At 42.5% G+C, this 19,260-nt stretch overlaps 1 protein-coding gene across 1 annotated transcript in view; it reads right to left on the bottom strand.

The window, feature by feature from the left end:
- ALK (ALK receptor tyrosine kinase) overlaps window positions 1–18,228 on the bottom strand; it is a 319,245-nt gene extending 301,017 nt beyond the window's left edge. The window contains exon 1 of the mRNA XM_071739847.1: window positions 17,421–18,228. Coding sequence (XP_071595948.1) covers window positions 17,421–17,988 — 568 coding nt within the window. The 5' untranslated portion in view covers window positions 17,989–18,228. The remainder of the gene's footprint in view (window positions 1–17,420) is intronic.
- Between the last annotated feature and the right edge of the window lie 1,032 nt (window positions 18,229–19,260).

Here is a 19,260-nt window from a genome sequence, read left to right on the forward strand (position 1 = left end):
CCTGCAGCTCCTAAGACAAACTGTAATGGTATATAGTTTTGCACATAAGAACTTATTTGATCCAGGCAGAGAGGAAAGCCATGATCTTCAGATCCCACTCACCTGATGTTTTATTACAGACATCCAGCTCCAGTTTGGGCACCAGAGCTTCAGTGACCTGGGGAAGCACAGGCCTATGGCAGCACTGCTGGCAATGCCACTCATTGTCACTTATCACCAAGCTCTGTCCTGGCAGATGCACCAGGCCGTGCCTCACTTCTAGTTTTAACTGGGGTAGTGACATGCCTTTATCAGCACTACCATGTAAATCAAACCCCCAAAAGAGGGAGGAAAACAACAAAGTGAACTACGTGAAGCGTTATAAGTTACAGAAAACAGGAAGTCAGAATTTCTTGTTGTTCTGGGTTGATGCGGTGCGGGTTTCTGGTAGCAGGGAAGGGGCCTCATAAGTGGCTCATGTAAACTGGCTTTAGAAAGTTCTCCCTTCCAAAACTCCCAGCCCCACCTCAGGCCATCAGGAACACAAAAGATGTGCGCCTCCTCCATTAACATATTCAAGAAGGGGAAACACCCGGTGATTAATGGCAGGGCGGAGGGGAGAGCAAAATGCTGAGCGTGCAACACCCGAAGAGAGAGCAACACCTGAGGAGAGCAGTGCCATAGCAGTGAGACTAAGGCCGGTAAGGAAGGGGAGGGAGAAGGCACCTGAACAGAGGTTTTTCCCTACATCCCATGGTGAGCTGGCAGGCTGTCCTCCTGAAGTGCAGGGAGGAGCACAGTGGAGCAGATACTGAAAGATCACGACAGAGCAGGTATTGTGGACCTGCTGGCTGTAAAAGATCACGGAGCAGGTATTGCGGACCTGCAGCCATGAAGGGGACTGTTCCCGAAGTATTCCGTGGCTCTGTGGGCTGCCCACTCTGGGGTGATTTGCTCCTGAGGAGCTGTGCCTTGTGAGAGGGACTCACATTGGATGGGTTTGTGAAGGATTATTTCCCATGGGAGGACCCCACGATGAAGTAGATGAAGACTGTGAGGAATCCTTCTCCCTGAAGAGGAAGGACATCCAAACCATAAACCCTGTTCCCCCCGTGCCACTGCTGGGAAGGAGGTAGAGATATCAAGAACAAAGTAATTTGGGCCTGGGAAGAAGTGAGGGGTGGAGAGAAAGCATTTAAGCTCTGTTTTGTATTTTCTTCTTGTCCTGTTTTAGTTTGATTTATGATAAATTAAACTGATTTTTCCCCAAGTTGGGTCTGTTTTGCCCCTGACTGCAATTGGTGTGCGAGTCCCTCCTGGTCTTTGTCTTGTCTCAGGAAGTTTTGGGCAGATTTCCTTTTCACCATCCTGTAATGGGAGAGGAGGAGTGAGCAGCTCTGTGGCCCTTTGTTGTTGGCCAGGCTCAAACCCTGACACTTAACTTCCCTGCAATATTTGCTCCCCATGGCACAGATGAAAGCACAACCTATTCAGCATAACACCTTCAGAGGAGAAAGCCAAATTTTCTTCTATTCCCCATCACTTCAGCAAGATAGCAAGGTTTGCTGATGTCATTTTACTGAAAAATTAGGATTGTGAAAGACTGTGGGGCTGCTATAAACCTTTACTTCGCACTACTCTCAACTCTAGCAATTTGTCATTTTCTTGGGTGTCAGTTTTGCTTGTTTTGACTGCATCAACAGCTCAAATTATAAGTGGTCTGAACTGCGTTTCAATTAAAATAGTTAGCAGTTGAAAACTTAGTTATTTATATATTAGTAAATATCTTCAGTTACTGAGTAGCATAAGAATAAGCATGAATACTGGCTAAACATGTTGTTCTTCCCTATCAAGAGGGTGGCTTTTTAAAAACTCTTCATTTTATAGATGATCATGAATAAATGTGAAACACTGAAACTGCCTTTATCTCTCTCCACTTTAAAGGCTAAATGCCTCATTTTCCATTTAGCTAGCAAAAAAAGTTCACAAGCTAGTAATTTATCATCTTGCTGTGGAACCTCCCTTAGGTTTGTCACAGATTTAGTGCTACTTGGAGGAACCACAACACACTGCTTTTATATTGTGCCTCGGAGGGAAGAGCTACTTGTTCATAAATGTAACATAAAAACTAGAACGTAGGAAGGAAATTGTGGAGGAGGTCTCATCAAGGCAGATCTGCTTAGGACCAACTCATGACACTGTCAGCCTCAGCAAGATAAAACTTCCACCACAACCAGCCTCAGTGGAAAGGACCATTTTGGGAAGGGATTCCTGCTTGCTGTAGTACAGAATCATAACATGGCATTTAGTTTGCTCAGACAGGAAAAAAAAATGGCTGTAACAGACAAAATTCTGTTGAAAACAGACAAACAAGCTAATGTATTTGCCTGGAAAATAAAACCCAACTGCTCTCTGCATGTGAGTTGAGATTCATATTACTAGAGCTGAAGCTGTCCCTAGGCAGCTTCAGCTTTGGCTCTGATCCAAGAGACCATAAAAAAGTGATTTTTACTTGCGAACTTTAACAGAGGTGATTTTCAAAACTGAGCCTTCCTGAAGCCATAGCTCCAAAAGTCAAGCACCCTCCCTCCCCTTGGGCATGCACTCAAAGGAACATCTGAAACTCCCTGTGTGTAACTCCAGCAATCTGTACCAAAAATAGGTGCTGCAGAGAGGCAAGAGATACCTGCGTTTTACCCAGATGAAACAGAACTGCTTCCCACCCTTCCCACTCTGTCCCCAAGAGACACAACAACTGTTCCAAGATAATGGGATTGTCCATGAGGATCAGAAGACAGGGTTTAATGAAGCAGTGACCCAAGGGCTGAGAGGTCAGTGATGAAGTTCTAGACATGAGAACCACGTTCTTAAAATTACCTTGAAAGCCAGGCTTTATTGCTAGGCTAAGGATGTGACTGGAGCAGCTCAAAAATGACCATACAAAGCTTTTTCTGCTTAGAGCACCATCATAAAATCCTGAGGCAGGATACAAGTTTATACTAAGATGGCTCACAGTGCACCCATGAGAGAAAAGTTTTGATCTTGCCATGAAATCAAAACTGTGAATAAAACAGATGTTTCCCAGGATGTAACCCCAAAGGAACAATTGATGGATCAGTTTAGAGACTACGACAAAATATTTCTGAATTATTCTATCTTAAACTAACACAGATTAAAAGGCACTGCTATGTTAGTTGTAAACTAGTTTAGATAAGAGTTTTCATTATGTTTTCAGTACTTTGCCCACTCTTCCTTCTGACAATTCTGCTGATATGACTTTAATAAAATCTAGTTGACCTTCATATTATTTTTTCCTTTTCTTCAGCATTTTAATCTGGACTGCAGTCCATCATCCCCAAGTGCTTCTGGGGAAAGGGATAAGAGTGATGATAAAAGACATGATAAGAGACAAGATCATACTTCATCTCTTTATCTTTGTATATGGGTTTGACTATCACAGATATTCTGGAATAGATTTTAGAGGCAGGAACAAAGCATTTTCTGTCCCTTCTTAAATAAAAAGTGGTGTTCTCCATGCAGATGGATATCTCAAGTTAGTTGATTTTTCCTTTTCAGAAAGAATATTGCCTCACTTCCCCCTTTATCACTTTTAAAGTATTTTCAAAAACAACTTATTTTCACATTTTTATGTCACAAAAGTGTACTTGAAATAATGTTAGTATCATATACTGTGAACTTTGTCATGGGGCAGAATGGGCAAATTGGTTGACGTTTTTAATTTTTAATTTAATTTTTAATTTTAATGATAAGGCCTGGGCCTTATCATGAAGGCAAGAACCACAGTAGCACAGGCAAGGTAGAAAAAGGGATGGCTGCTAAGCCTCAATAAGGACACCCATGTGATCTGTTTGTACTGTACAGTACCTTGGGGTAAATCAAAGATAATTTAATTTCAAGTAAAGGTAAAAAAAAGTCTTGAAGTTAGATCTTCAGAGATGCAATGCTTAATAAACAGTGGATATAAAGTTTCTAAGAGGTGACTATCAGAACTTTCTATTTCATTAACCATACTCTGATAAGCCTGAGAAATGCTTTCCTCCTGTCACTGGACTCTGGAGAGCTGATTTTTTTCCCTCTGCTTGCACTAGGATGCTCTTACTCCTTCATTCCTCTTATTGGGCTGGTGCTTCCCTTGTGTTCATTCAACTAAAAACTCATAGGATTCCAAAGGTCTATGAGTTGGCTACAGCAAGAGGTTTTCAATGACTAACAGCCCATGCTACAGTGGAGTGCTTTTCACCAGAAGTCCCTTCCACAAAACAATAGCAATTCAAGAACAAGGGTTCTCAGCATCTCACATGCTCATTTGACCTGTATAAGGACAGGACAGAGAATACTGGTTTGGTCACTAAACTTAGCACTAGCATCTTCTCTTGCTTGCCTTCTAGACCAAGTGCTAACAAAAAATGACAGATTAAAAAGAAGTTCTATTTCTTCTGACACAAGAAATGAGGTGTGCTGCCTCCCTGGGCACTCACAAAAGATGGTCTGATAGAAAAGAGCAGGAGAGAAAATTCTTGACCAATGTGAAGATGCCATAGGTTTCAGTAAGCTTGGGATCAGACCCTTATGCGTCCCATCAAACTTGACCCCAAAGCCGCTGAAAATCATGACTATACATTTAAAAAAAAAAACCCAAACCCCTGCCTATGCTAAAGCCTAAATCTGGGACTTGGCTCCACTCAGTTTGATCATTCTTATGGGATGACAGGCACTGCTTTCTCCACAGGACACTATACTTCAAAGCAAAGAAATACATTGCCTTCAGTTACACTTATGCAATCCCCTTTGATTTACTTCTGCCATTTCAGTCAACATCCCAGTGAGTCATCTACTTACCAGCTGCACATCTGCTTGACAGCTTTAGGGCTCTTTCTCAAGCAATAAGCCCTGAATGTCTTTCCAGGGTTGTATGCTCCAGACTTCACTATTTAGAGGATATTGCTCTATTTATTCTTAGCTTCATAGTCCTCTTAGTGTTTATCTATCAGCATTGCCATCTTTCAAGCCACTGTACTTACAGATAAGGCCTTCTGCATTTGATTACTGGTCCAGTTGTTATACGTAATTCTGTTCTCTATATTTAGACGTATTTTAAATGTTTGCTGGCTTCATTTGCACACACTATTATTCTTGTCAGAGACAGAGTATTACAGTTGCAGTCATAACAATGATCCTATGGCCAGCTCCACTAACATCTTGCTAATTCTGCTCTGTGCCTACCCTCTTAGTCATGATATTTAGAGTTAATAACAACTTACAACTTAAGAGTGAGCTGGAAAGGAAAGACGAGCTATACTTTCAACTGCTGCAGTGTTTTTGTATTACTATGTTCAATAAAAATACAGGGCTATTTTTTTGTCTTTTAAACTTGATATTTCTACTGGTATTAAAATACACTTTTATGCTTTTATTAGTTATCTGACTGAAAGGGGACATACGTTGTTTGGGGTGGGGGGGTGTTAAGTACATTTCACTTGCATAAGAAAATCTGGCTAGATGAGACCCAAGGAAGATCTCACTGACTTCAGCCTTAACCATCAAGTGCTCAGTAAAATGCTTTAAAAAACTGTACTTTAGCTGTAACATACAGGCTACAATGCTCAGACCCAGCTATGTTCTATTGCAATCTCTTCCTGTTTTTCTCATCAACCTGCATTTCTTAAAACAAAAAGAAATTTCTAAATTTGCTTCAATGTCCCTATCACCAGCTTGACAGATAATGCTTAGACAATCCAGTCCCTCGGTGTACCAGTGTACTTCCTTGTGAGTGAGCTAAGAATTACAGTGCCTTTGTCTCCCAGCTGTTCTTTGTTTCCTACCTAGGAAGGAGCTCTGTGAATTCATGGCATCAGTGCCTGCAGACAAAACACAACTGTCCAACTCCTCAGAACTCAGTCTAGTGTGTCATTGTCTGTTTTCAAGCCTGAACTGTGTCTTTCATTAAATTAAAGGTCTCCCTTCCCATTAATCTTTTTGAGAAGCCCTTGTCTCCAAGCTCTGCTGCTCACAATTTGTGATTCCTTCTTGTAGAGCATCCATCACACATAAAATCAGTTCTAAGCACCTCATTACTCACATATTTAGAGATGTCAAAGTAAGGCCTCCATGTAGCTCCCAGAGCACTTAAGAATTCCCTTCAACTTTCTCATCAAAAAGGCAAAAAGGACACAAGCAGATAGGATCCTATTTGAACTTAGCAGGGAGGTAAATTTCCTTATACAGAAGGTTATGAAGAGGAAGAAGGAAAAAATAGGTGACTATATAGTACAGTTACAACTAATGATGCATGAACATCAAACAGTTCAGCTAAGCAAGGACACAGTCCTGGATCTTTCAGCTGACTTCTTCAGTGCCAACACAGGAGAATTTCCTATGTCAAACCTTTATGGAAACTAAGGTGAGTTTCCTTTCTCATAATTTGTATTAGAACACTACGCACAGAACTTCATGACTTTGAAACTACCAAAGGTTTCTTCTGTTTAACCTGGTCTTTGGTTTGGTTCAGGGACTACTTCCATAAACAGTCACGACATATACTTACAACTAAGAATTGATGAGATCAAGGAAACTGGAAAACTTCTGAAAAGAATTCACTAATATCGACTGACTAAAGAAGCTTCATACAGTCAAGAACTTTCCTTATTGTGACAAGCCTTGGAGGAATTGCAGGGCTCATCTCTAAATAGTGTCCCTGAAATCTTTGAATTCACACACTTACTACTAAAGAAAGAATGATCAATTGGTATACATGGTGTATCCACTAATGGATTCCTTCTCCCAGCCCAGGATTGCTGTAGCTCATTCATTCACCCATTCATTCATTCATTTATTGATTCACCACAGCTCTACAATTGCACATACATACCCTGTAAACAAACCCTCCACCAGCAAAGTCCCACTGTGCTAGCAATATTAAATGGCAAGCATATCAACACCCTGCAGAGAAGCAGAGACAAATAACTCATTGATACTTAATTTTCCCTTTTATTGGTATAATTGGTACGGCTTTATAACTGATGTAAAAAGATAGGCTACACTGGCAATAAACCCCAATAGATTCTGTATATACAGACTGATTGCTGAAGACTTAGTATCAGTCATAATTATTATAAATAAAAGGTTATTGAATTAAAAGTTAATGCTGCTTTGTTTCAGAAGTCAAAGAACAGCAGGCTGGCATGGCAGAGAAGAAACATTGGGGTTTTTATAAGTTTTTGTGTGATTTAAAACCCCACAAAAGGGACTCAGCCCTTCAGATATTATACAAAACCCTATAAACTGGCCTAAGCAGAGGCCTGTGGCAAGAGTGATTGTTCAGGGGATGTTTTATCTTTGAACTTCATATCACTGTCCAGATGAAGTATGTAGCCCTTTTCTTGAACTCAGGACTAGTAAATGCACTGTGTCACACTTACATTGTAACGTGCACTAGGTAGGAAAATCACCTCAGCACTGAAGGTCTTTCCTAAGCTGCAACCTACCAATGTCCATCTGAGCCTTTGTTGCTCACAGCATCATCTTCAAATATTAACATTTGCCTTCACAACACTCACATTAATACAAGAACATCAGATCTGCAAAGCAGGTACCCTGACAGAAAGCATCAGGCAATTGGCTAACAGACCATGTAGAATAGCCCTAGCATTTATAGCTAATAAAGCTTGATATCCTCCCTGTCCACAAATATTTTATTGGACTTTCCAAACTCTCATGACTAACCCAGCTCTCCCTTTCCCATTTCATAGCACAGTATTGCAACAGTGAGAAGCCATTAATCATCACTGCCAGGAGGAAGAAAGTAACAACATGAGAGCTGGGAAGGAGCAAAGGAGACCAGTGTGTGTCCTTCAGCCCAAATGCCATAGTGCTTCCCAGCAGGAATTTTGCTCCTATGGAAAACAAGCATCATCTCCTTTCCTTGGTTACTCAGCAAGTACTAATAATTACATGGACACCTCAGTGCTCTGTCAAGTGAGGAGAGATTTTCACAGTTGGTGACAGTCTCTAGTTCTTTAAAAACAAAGGAAGACAGATTCTTACTTAAGTGTCAGTTCTCAAGCCACCTCTGACCAGCTTCACTCTTTGTTTCTGTAATGTGCCTGTTTTGCAAAGCAACCATTACATTTGAAAGCTTTATGGAACATGGCATTTTTTAAATGTAAAAAGTATGCCAAGGAAACCATGTAGAGGGCAGTAGGAAATACTTGCAGGGAGATCTATTCTGAATCGTCTACACATAGATAAGGCACATATTTCCTTTCCTTAAAAGATTTTATTAACCTTCTGCTGATGAAAGGAGATTACTAATTCAGAGCTAGATGAGGTCAGTGTAGCAATTATATTTCAAATCCTCTTCCAATAAGGCTCTTGTACAACATAAGAAAAAAAGCTGACAAATGAGTTGTTAGTTAAACTGAGTCTTTTAGAAGAATAATTAACCTATAGTAACTATTCTGGCCTCCTCTCCAGCCCTGAAAAGTAATCCTTTCTCGTTAGTTTCAATAATGAAATGTCCCTCAGAAATAACCATTGCATTATGCACTCTAATGCTGTCACATGCTGCCTTAAAAATGGAACGACCACTGGGCAATATCTGAAAATAGGAAAAAGTTCAGAAGGTCACAGATGCTCCCCAAATCAAAAAGCAAACAGTTTCCTAAAAAGCGCGGAATGCGACAAAACCAGATTTATTTTAAAGATAAGTGTTGTAAACAGAATGTGGAGCAGAGAAGACTTGAAAGTGGTTTTGACAGTAACTGCTGCAGTACTTCCAGTGAGTTACTAAGCCTCTCCACTCTAATTTGTTGTTCTTTCTTGGCCTTATGGTTGAAGCGGAGAGAGGCAGCACTATTTAGTATATTTTATATGAGAAAAATGTATTCAGCTCTTGCACTCTAACTAATCAAATAATGCTTTTTCCACCCCTGGCTTCTATGATCTCTCTGTAAAATAGAAATAATAATGCTTAGAGTTGTTATGGATGATAAGGCTTAAAGTAGTTGATAACTGAACATGAAAGAGGCAATAAAAACCCCAGACATTCTGATGAATCTGAGACAGCCCATTATTTAACAGGTCAGCAGAAACTGCAGGACAGTGACAACGTGCAACTTGTAATTAGAGGTCTCCTACAAATTGCAGAGCTCTGAAGGATGACCACAGATTTCTAATATGTGAAGTCACAGATATTCAGCTGCATGTCACAGCCACTACAGCAACTGCATTCAGAAAAACCATGTGATCTTTCAAAACTGAGCTAGAAAGAAATTTTCAATGACATATATCCTAGAAAGAGTATGACATATGGCAAAACACAACTTCTAATATGCCTACGGATGCACATCAGTCAGTTTGTATTTAGAACAGTGTTGCCTCTTCCTAACAGACATCAATAGATAGAGCAAGAATCCACACACAGCCACATCCTACTGTACTCTCACCCTCACCACTGCAGTATGCAGCTTCTTTTGCTCCACACTGATTACCAAGTGTACTCTGCTCTTCACCTGACAGCCATCTTACACAAAGCCATCATCTCTCCCTTTTCCCATCTGGTGAATCACAAGGTTATGTAAGTTATGAGACCAGAGAGAGTTGGTTGTCAGTAAGAAAATGGGGAGAAGTTTACAGAAAGAGCCTGCACCTCTTTCTTCACAGTGTATTGCTGCAGGGGAAAGACCACTTTCAAACAAATTCAGCTTATTTCTTTATTTGGGCAGGAAAGGTAGTTCTTCCATCTAGATGTAGACATTGGACTACCACTGAAAGACTTCTGAAACTTGCAAATTGAGGAGTTGCTAAAGACAAGTTATAAAGGGGATAAGCCTCACGTTTAGAAACATCTAGATGAAAGGTTGCTGCTTAGTTTCTCCACTTGGCCAGCTTAAATTTAAGAAGAGAGGCAGGACACTGAAGTTTTAAACAATCTCAAACCCTACATTCTCTATTAATTTCTGATACCTTAAGTTGGAAACCATAAAAGATACCCATTCTCCTGCTTTCTCCATGACATTTTCGATTCCCAGGAACAGCCAATGCTTGGTTTACTCAGCAGTCCCCAGGAGCCAACAGCAGCCAACACCTGCAGCTCCTCACTGCAAACTGAGACAGTGCCCAGCTGCAACTGCTGCTAAACACACCCTGGCCAGAGGAACCACAGCCAATCCCATTCTCCATCACAATTTGTAGGGCTGCAAGTAACCTTTGACAAAGCCTTATAAAATATTCAAATTGCACATCTCATTTTGACCATTTGGCTTCAAGACAGATGGTGTTTTAACAGTCAAAGGCAGGGCTCGTAATTTTTCAAAAAAACAGAAACTTGGTACCTTGTAGCATCAAACACTGGTGTAATGTTTAATTTTCAGAAGGCTGTGATCACTGAAGTGAAGGAAATAGCAGTCCTATGATTAGCACTGCAGAGATTGTAGTAAATAAATATGGTAGGCTGTTTGACTTTTTCCCTTACAAATCAGAGAGTTCAGACTGCATCATCTTGTCTTTATTGCGGTTCTTAGAAAATAAAAGCACTGTTAATGAAAAAAAAAGAAAAAAAAGAAAAAAAAAAAAAAAAAGAGCTTCTACCAACAGAGTTCAGGAGCAGTCAAACCAGCCTTGCTTTGTAGAGGAAGTCTCTCCCATGAAAAGTATTTTGAGTCACATAACATATTAATGGCCAAGTTGTGAATACACAGTCCCTCGAGTCCAAACCCAAGCACTTCTCCCTTCCTCACTCTGTGTTACAGTCACTGCTGACAGCCACAAGACTACAAGATACTTAAATTGAAAAGTCAAAGCAGAACCTGATTCTTGCTGAACACTGAAGTTTTACAAAGCTACAAAGCAAAAGGAAAAATACATGCAAAAATATTAACCAATATGCAATTTCCACATCATGAGGATCACATCCAGTATGCATTTTCCCATGCTTAATTATGTCTTTGTACAATAGTTTCCTATTTTCTTTAAAATGGCTGTTGTTAGGAAACCCTCTGGAGCCTGCTTGCAGCAGGCCAACAGCCCTTGGTACTGAATAGGGCTAGAATAACTTCAACCACATGTCATAGACCCTACATGACTAACAAGTAAAGATGATTCTCCTTCACTAGAGCTGACATAGTTCATAGATTCTGAAAGCAGAGATATCCAAGTCCTATTGATGGTGTCACATGGAATTTCCAAGTAGCCATGCTAAGCAGGATAGTGACAACCATGACATGATGATAGTGACAACTTAGTTGCCTCAATCATGAATCAAAATACTCATCTAAATTAGATTTAAGTCTCAAAATATGTTTCTTGCCTTAATATTTAAACACATAAATAACCTCCAGCCATTCGACCCTGTCACCTTAAGCTTTTTTAAATCTTTCAGGAGAAAAGAAAGGTCAGACTTCTCAAATCTGCATTTATGCCTCCATGACATTTTTCTCCAACCAAACTTTTCTGAATCAGAGAAGCAAGACAAATGTGGCACATTTCATAAGGGACCTTTCTCAGCTCAGCACTGCAGTCTCAGCAGCCCTGTTTAGCTCAGAAGCATCTTCTCAGGAAACAGATGCTGTGGCCCAGTGGATAGAAGGGGATTTGGAAAGGAGGCAACCTGAACTGCTGTCTGTTAGGTAAATCACTTCTGTCAAACAAGCAGACCTCCCAGTCTCAGTACTCAAGTTCTGGGTAGCACAAGCAGATGCCTTGGTAGGATTATATCAGACATGAAGTACCCAGGCACAACACTGGATTTGCTCCTGATTAGAAGGAAAATCACAACTTACACTCCCAAAACCATCACCCCAAATAAGCTAGCACTGGTATATTGAAAAGGTGATACCTTCTTTACGATGATGAGGTTTCCTTATCTAGGAATTTTGTAAGTGATAAATGCTGCCTTCATTTTTCCTACTTTTTTGTTGTTAATACACAAATCCAATAAGAGATTCTGCTGCCTATCATATTCCTGTGGGGTGTGCAGTGAGACAAATTACCAGACTACTTCAAGATACAACTCAATCAGACACTGCAAAACTGCCTTTGAATTTTGAAATACATCTCCACATTTGTGTAATAAATCATTGAAGTCTCTCAATGCAGTTACTTACTTTAAGTATTCTGTTTTTAAGGCTGGAGAAACAAAAGCACAACAAGTCTAGAGAAAACATAATTTTAAAATGTGCCCTAAATGTTTATTCAACAAAAAAAAACCAGGACATAAGCACATTGTGTGTAATACTGACTCCCCCTGAGGATCGGCAACACTGCAGAGCTCTGGTCCAAGCAAAACCACATGGAATAGTGATCACAGGATGTTTTCTGTGAGCCACTGAAATACTGAACATAATATGCCAATTTGCCAATATGCCAAATAACTTCCAACAAATTTGCAAAGCCCTAAATTTTTGTGGTCACCATGGAAATAGTGAACAAGACACCATCAGTCAAGAGTCATTTGCTATGAGTTTTCTTGGTGCTGATGGAGTAGAAAAGTGACTTGGAAAGGAACAGGCTGGACAGCAGCAGTACCAAGGATCATTGTGCCAATGAAGCCAAACAAACCCATGACTAGGCAATTGGTTTCCTTTTCAGGAGGAATTTAGTTTAAGAAGAAGCACTGTGGACTGATTAAATCCACGTTTCTGGAGAGCACCAGTGACTGGAGGTCTAGATGGAGGTGCTGCAGAAATAACACTTGGGCCATGAAGGATAAGGAAAGATAATCCTAAGCACACTTAGAATTTGTTGTGAGTTAGTAGCTGATAAGCAGCATGCAGCACAGTGGCACATATGGCAACCCAAGGGTAGAAAAGAAACCTCAGCTTGCAGTTGTTCATCTCTAAACTCAATCACAACTCAGGTCAGTCCTTAAGCTTTGGACTGACAAAGTTGGCCTCATACCCAAGGCAAAGCACGAATCTCCAGCAGAAAAAAGCACAACCACTTGCACTACAATGAACACCTTTCAGAAGCCCTGCCACAGTGCTTCCATTTCATTCACTAAGTTCTGCCACTGATTTATCAGAAAAGCAAAATCAGACCTCAGATGTGGTACACACTCAAGGATAAGAGAAAAACTGAGAGCAACTGGGAAGTGAATGGCATCTTTACCAGATTTTCTCCTCAGTATGGCACAACTCCAAATTTTGTTCTTTAAAAGCAGAAAGACAAAAAATAACAGAAGAAAACTGTTAGCTTTCTAGCTAGTTTGTAACAGTCATGAAGAGACCTTGGTTAAATGGTGGTACCTCTAAAATATGCAGAAAGAATTCTGCAGACTCTGCTACGGTCAGATTTCAGCTTGGAGCTCTAATTTTCATTTACAAAACATCCGCTTTCAAAACCACATTTTCATCTAGTCTGAAGTTCTTTCCAATCTTAGGGCAAAGGGTTCCTCCTGCAAATCAGTTCAGGTGCAACATAGGAGTACCCTAAAGATATAAAGCCTAATTGCCTCAGCATGGTAATAGCATTGATATGTAGTGAATGCAGAGTTTCAGGGAGAATATACGTGGCAAGTTAACAAAATTTTAGATGAAGGCCATAGTGCAAGAATAATATTTCACCTAGCCAGAGGATGAAAAGTTATGCATTGCTTTTAAAAATATATAATTGGAATGTTAAAACTATTTCATGAATGAAAGTACGTTGACCTTTAGAAGGAGTAATGACTATATCATCCCTGCATGCCCCTTTTTAATATACACTTCCCACTTTTGCATATAGAAACAGCAATTAGTACTCATGGGAAGTTATTTTACGGTCATTTCAGCTTATTAAACTTCCTGAGTAAACTCACAAGAAACCTATTTAGAAACGTTTGTGGCTCAGCCTACCTATCTGTGAGTAATTTTAGCCCAGCAGCAGAGATCAGTCACGCAAGGGGTGGTCTGTGTTAAGACCATTCTTTAATTGACATTGTCTATATATACACAATTTGGGATTTTTTTCCCAAGAAAGCTCAATTACCTGTCCAGACAGCACACTGCCACAGAGACCAATGTATTCTGAGATTTCTGTTCTCTAAGAACAGAATAAAAACAGCCCAGTATTATTATGACAGAAAGTTCACTCACTGTACAGTTTCCCAGGCAAATGTACTGGTTTTGATTAAACTCTTTTGGGAAAGGTTTCCTTATAGGCAGAGTGGAATATCCAGTCAAAACCAATGAGCAAAGTCAACAGCAACCAGGTAGTTGGGAAGTCTGCCTAAAATATGGAGGATCTGCAGCACTGTGATCCTCTGCAAGCTCACCTCTCCCTTTCTCTACATTTTATGTTGTCTGTTTTTTCACTTTTTTTTTTTTTTTTTTTTTTTTTCCTAGAAGAGCATAGGGGAAGGAGAAGAAGCCAATATTTCAATATTTATTCTGAAAGCATTTCCATAAGAGGAAAATTCTTATCCAGTTTTGAAAAGGCCAAGCTGACACAGAAATGGTAGATGGGGTGAGGACCACACCTTCTCTCAACAGAAGGTTTTTTCTTGTAGGATGCAAGATGTATATGTATATGTGAGAGAAATCTGGCATTAAGAGTATTTGCAGAAGAGCCCTGTAGAAATTCCTGTGAACTCTATCATTTGTCTGTTGAACAACAGCAGTCCAGTAATTACATTCTTTACTACTTGTTCAGCAACACACTAAGACAAATTGCTTTATGATTTGTGCTAACATGCTGTTAAAAAGAGAAAAGGTTCACTCCAGTTAAATATCTCTGAGCCAGTATCAGGGAGTGTAACAGCTAAAGAAAATAAAGCATTATTTACAGGACTCTGTTGTCACCCTTAATGTCAAAAGGAATTCAGGAATTCATCCTCTTTTTTCCGCATCCTAATATATAATTCATTCTCCATTCACACAGAGAATAATTTCACAAAAATAATTTAGCAAGGGGACTACATTTTTTCCTGGGAAGTACTGCATTCCTGGGCATCACCAGCAGAGGAAAAAAAAAAAAAAAAAACCAAATAAAAGCTAAGTATGTCAACCTAAGTGAAGCAACTTCATATTGTTGATAGGAGGATTGTGTTGTTTGAAATCCATTTCCAATTAGCTTAACCAATAAAGGATCAGTTGCTTTAGGATGGAATTTAGTTAACCCCCTTATACATCAGCTGCAATGGTTTTAACAGCTGCTGGAATCTGCACACTTACAGGCTCCTGAATGCTGCTATCACTGTGTAAGCACACCCTGCTGTCAGCAAGGGTACACAGCACAAATTTAAAAATGGCAGTGACACATGTGGTTCACATACCCAATAACTTCACAAGGGAGAAAGAACGGAGTTTTAATGTTTTGAAACAAACCCCTGCTACTAATCCAGTGCAAATTCATGTAACAGTGGAACTACACTAAGGTGTCGTTTCTGAAATAGCAGAGATGCAATTTTGTAATGACACAACTTACCCATGCTAGCAACCTTGGTCTAGAATTCAAGAAGAGGCTACAGATTTTACATGAGATTATGAACAGCTGCTAGGAAAAGTTATTACAATGATACAGGTAAATGCAGCCCATATTCCTTCTGCTCCCCCTATTCCCGCATTCCTTATGCTTGACTTCACACAACTCTTGCAGCAAGAACAGCAGAGCCTTGTGTCCAACATGATTTAACAGGGACATTGCTAACTACTCTTCTCTGGAAAAACCTGCATTTCTTCTCAACAGTGAGATAACAGACAAAACCCAGAGCCTGTGGGTTTTACTAACTTGGGTTAAACTCTATCTGCATTATATGCGTGAGACAGAGTACTTGGTTAGTTCACATGTATACCCTTCAGGGGTTAAAAACAAACAAAAATCTTCATCCTCAAAGAAGACAAATGCAACCCTTCCATCTCCCTAAGTAGAAAAAAACAAACCAAACCAAACAAAAAAAACAAAAAAACAAAAAAACAACAACAACAACAAAAAAACGGGAGGGTTGGTAGCTGTAATTTTTATTACTTTTTTTTTTTTTTACTGCAATATACTAAGGCAACACCTGCTAGAAGGTAGTGTGTTAGCCTCACCCAGCCACCTTGTGGCAAACAGTACTTCTGCACTATCCCTGTCAGAAATGACATGGGAAGAGCCAGCCCAGGTATCTCACTTTAGGAGCAAGTGTATTGACTCATACCCAGCTTGCTCTGACAGTCTTGATTTTTTTGTTTCAGCCAGCAGGGAATGATGGGTTCAGTTTGTAGTTATTCAAACTGGTAGCCCAGCTCTTCAGCTGAGCATCAAAAATCAGTTGCCCCAGCTCTGTTTTCAGCACAGACTTGTCTTGCATCCTGTGAATTTACTTAAGTATACTCCGTGGCCCATTAAGCAGGTGGCTTCTCAGAGACACACCATTGACTTTTCTATTCAGCTTCATAAAAGCAACCCAGAATAACTCACTGTAAGAAACTGTTTGGTCCTCCAGGTATTATATTCTCCTAGTGAGAGAGATTGAATCATAGTTTGCATTAGAATCAGAGCTTTCGTTAAAGGTACAATGCATACAGACCATGGAAATCTTTCATGATTACTGGGCCATAGAGACTTGATCTAAGATAGCTGACAACTAACTACAAATCAAAACTGCTGCCGTGCAGTATTAAAATTTTAAGCCAGGTTCTCTCTTCACAGAAGTAGCAGTGCTACATGACCCTGTTCAGATGTAGAACTTCTTGTCTTACTGTGGCAGTTCACCACAGATCCTCTGTGGTTTCAAAATGGGTAGCAATTCACTCAGTCCTAGAACATGAAACTTGGGAGGAACGCTGACTTTTCTGTCAGCCTTTAGATTTTATGTTTAAAGAAGTGTAACAATATTTATACAAATACCCGATAGCATTAATGTACAAACTAGTTGCTCAGCCCCAGCTTTGGAAATTTTTCTGCTGCTTCCCGAGATCTGCCTGCACATCATCTTGGAACCATTTGCAGCACTTTGAGAAAAAGTTACCTTTTTCAAATTATATTTTTAAGTTTCAAAGAATCTAATCATGCTCTCCTTAGACTAATGACAATTTAACCTTTGGGTGTCCCTTGCAGCTGTGTGGCACAAGCGAACTCCCGGCATTTCGTAAAAGTCCCCAGCGCTTTGAAAATTGTTCTCCTGACCTCACAACAGCCCCTTGATGCATTTTGCACCGGTAAAGCACAGCACTTCAGGACAAGCCGTCAGAGGAAGCCGCGACGGCTCGGAGGACCTGAGTTTGCCGCACCCGCAAGACTGGCAGCGACCGGGGCTGCGGCGCGGCACGACGCGCGTCCGGTGGAGGGAGCGCACTGCACCGCCGGGACTCCGCGCCCGCCTCAGGCAGGCAGCGGGGGCTCGGCTGGAGTGGGCGCACGGCATGCAGCGCACGGCATGCAACGCACGGCATGCAACGCACGGCATGCAGCGCACGGCATGCAGCGCACGGCATGCAGCGCACGGCATGCAGCGCAGGGCTCACCTGCCGCGAAGACGTGGAAGAGGAGGCGGGGGCGGGCGGCGCGGATGGCCGCCGAGAGTCCGCGCTCGCTGCCCGGGAGGGCGCCGCGGCGTTCGGGCATCAACCGCACTCTTAGCCGCCCGTCGCCGGCGCGGAGCCACCAGGCGAAGAGCTCGGTGAGGTTGAACTCTAACTGTGCCCCGCCGAAGCCCGGTGGAGGCTCCCCGCCGCAGCCATCCCGCAGGCTGCCCTCGCCCACCTCCAGCACCAGCTGCTTGGCGCGTCGCAGCCGCCGCCCGGCCGTAGAGGGCCCGCCGCGGGGTGCGGGCGATACGGCCAGGGGCAGCCCCCCGCCGGCGGCGCGGATCAGGGGCGAGCAGTCCAGCCGCAGGCGGCATCGCGCCGCGGAGCGCCCCGGCGGCCCCAGCACCAGGTCCCGCACGTAGGTGCGAAACAGCGAGGGCACGACGAAGTCCACTGCCAGGCTCCTCCTCTGCAGCCGCGAAAGGCCGGGGCTCTCCGGCCGCCCCGCCGTCCCTAGGGCCAAGCTCAGGGCGAGGCAGGCGGCGGCCAGTCCGCCCGCCCCCATGTCCCGCTCGGGGCGGCCGGCAGCGCCCCGTCCTGCGCCCGCGAAGCCGGCGACCACGAAGCGGCGGCGGGGAGAGCTGAGCCGGGCGGCTCTCGACCTGGGGTTTCAGTGTGGGGCCGGGCCGCTTGCGGAGCCGGTGTCACCGGCCAGTCCGCCCGCAGCTGCTACGCTGCCTTTGCCGGCTCCAACTACCCGCCACAACGCGGGCATTACCGGGCGAGCGCTGACATCACGGCCGGGCCAGCCCGCCAGCAGCCAATGCCGGTACCGACAGCCCTTATTATGCAAATATACCGGGGCCGGGACGCGAGGGACGGGGGGGAGGGGCGCGTTCATTGAAAAAAAAAGAAAAAAATGGCGCCCACAGCCCCTGAATCCCCGACGCCGGGGGAGCGGCGTTCCTGGGCTGGGGGCTGAGCGGTCCCTAAGGTCGAGGCGTGGCGTGGCGTGGGGACGCAGTTTGTTCTGGCCCGGGGCCGGGGGGAGCGGGTGTTTGTGGCCCCCTCTGGAAAGCGCAGGGTTGGAGCCGCACCTCGACCGTGGGCACCGGCCCCCGATCCTGCCCGCCCTCCCTCCCTGTGGTGAGGGGCTCCCGAGCCCCCTTCCCTGCCTGCTCTCTCTCTTCTCTGTCAGTCTGCGGTGATGAACAGAGCTGTGTCTTATACTCCTCCCTTCCTTGCCATCCTTCCTTTTCCTCCCATCCTTCCCTTTCTTCCCTTCTTTCCTTCCTTTCTCGGCATCCTTCCCTACCTCTTTAGAGGCTGACATCCCCAAAACCACTCTGGATGTCTTTCCTCTGTAGGGGGAAATAAAAATTGAAACAGCGGGGGAGAAATCTTGCACCATAACTAATTCTAAAAAACTGAACAAATTTCTTCTATTTCAGGATGGAAATTTCACAATGAAATTTCCCCAATTCTACTTTTAATAAATACAACATAATTACGGTAATTACATTAGTTCTATGCCTTAGGGTAGCTAATCATAACCCATTCACATTTCTGGAAGAAACCTATATGGATTAATGGCTTATTATTATCCCTTTAGTTTGATACCTAAGGCATGTATATTTTTATAATCTAGGTACTTTAACTATATAATCATAAGAGTGCAATTATTCTGTCATGTGGCTATTCTTCCGCTTATAAAACAATAAATGTTAATATACAGATATTGTGGGGGAGAACCACAGTGTAATGCCACCATTTGTAGTGCCAAAAAGTGTAACTGCAGGACCAATGCTAAGAAAGGGAATGGAAATTTTTTCTGTAT

The sequence above is a fragment of the Heliangelus exortis genome, chromosome 3 (genome assembly GCF_036169615.1).
Source record: "Heliangelus exortis chromosome 3, bHelExo1.hap1, whole genome shotgun sequence".
Taxonomy (NCBI): Eukaryota; Metazoa; Chordata; class Aves; order Apodiformes; family Trochilidae; genus Heliangelus; species Heliangelus exortis.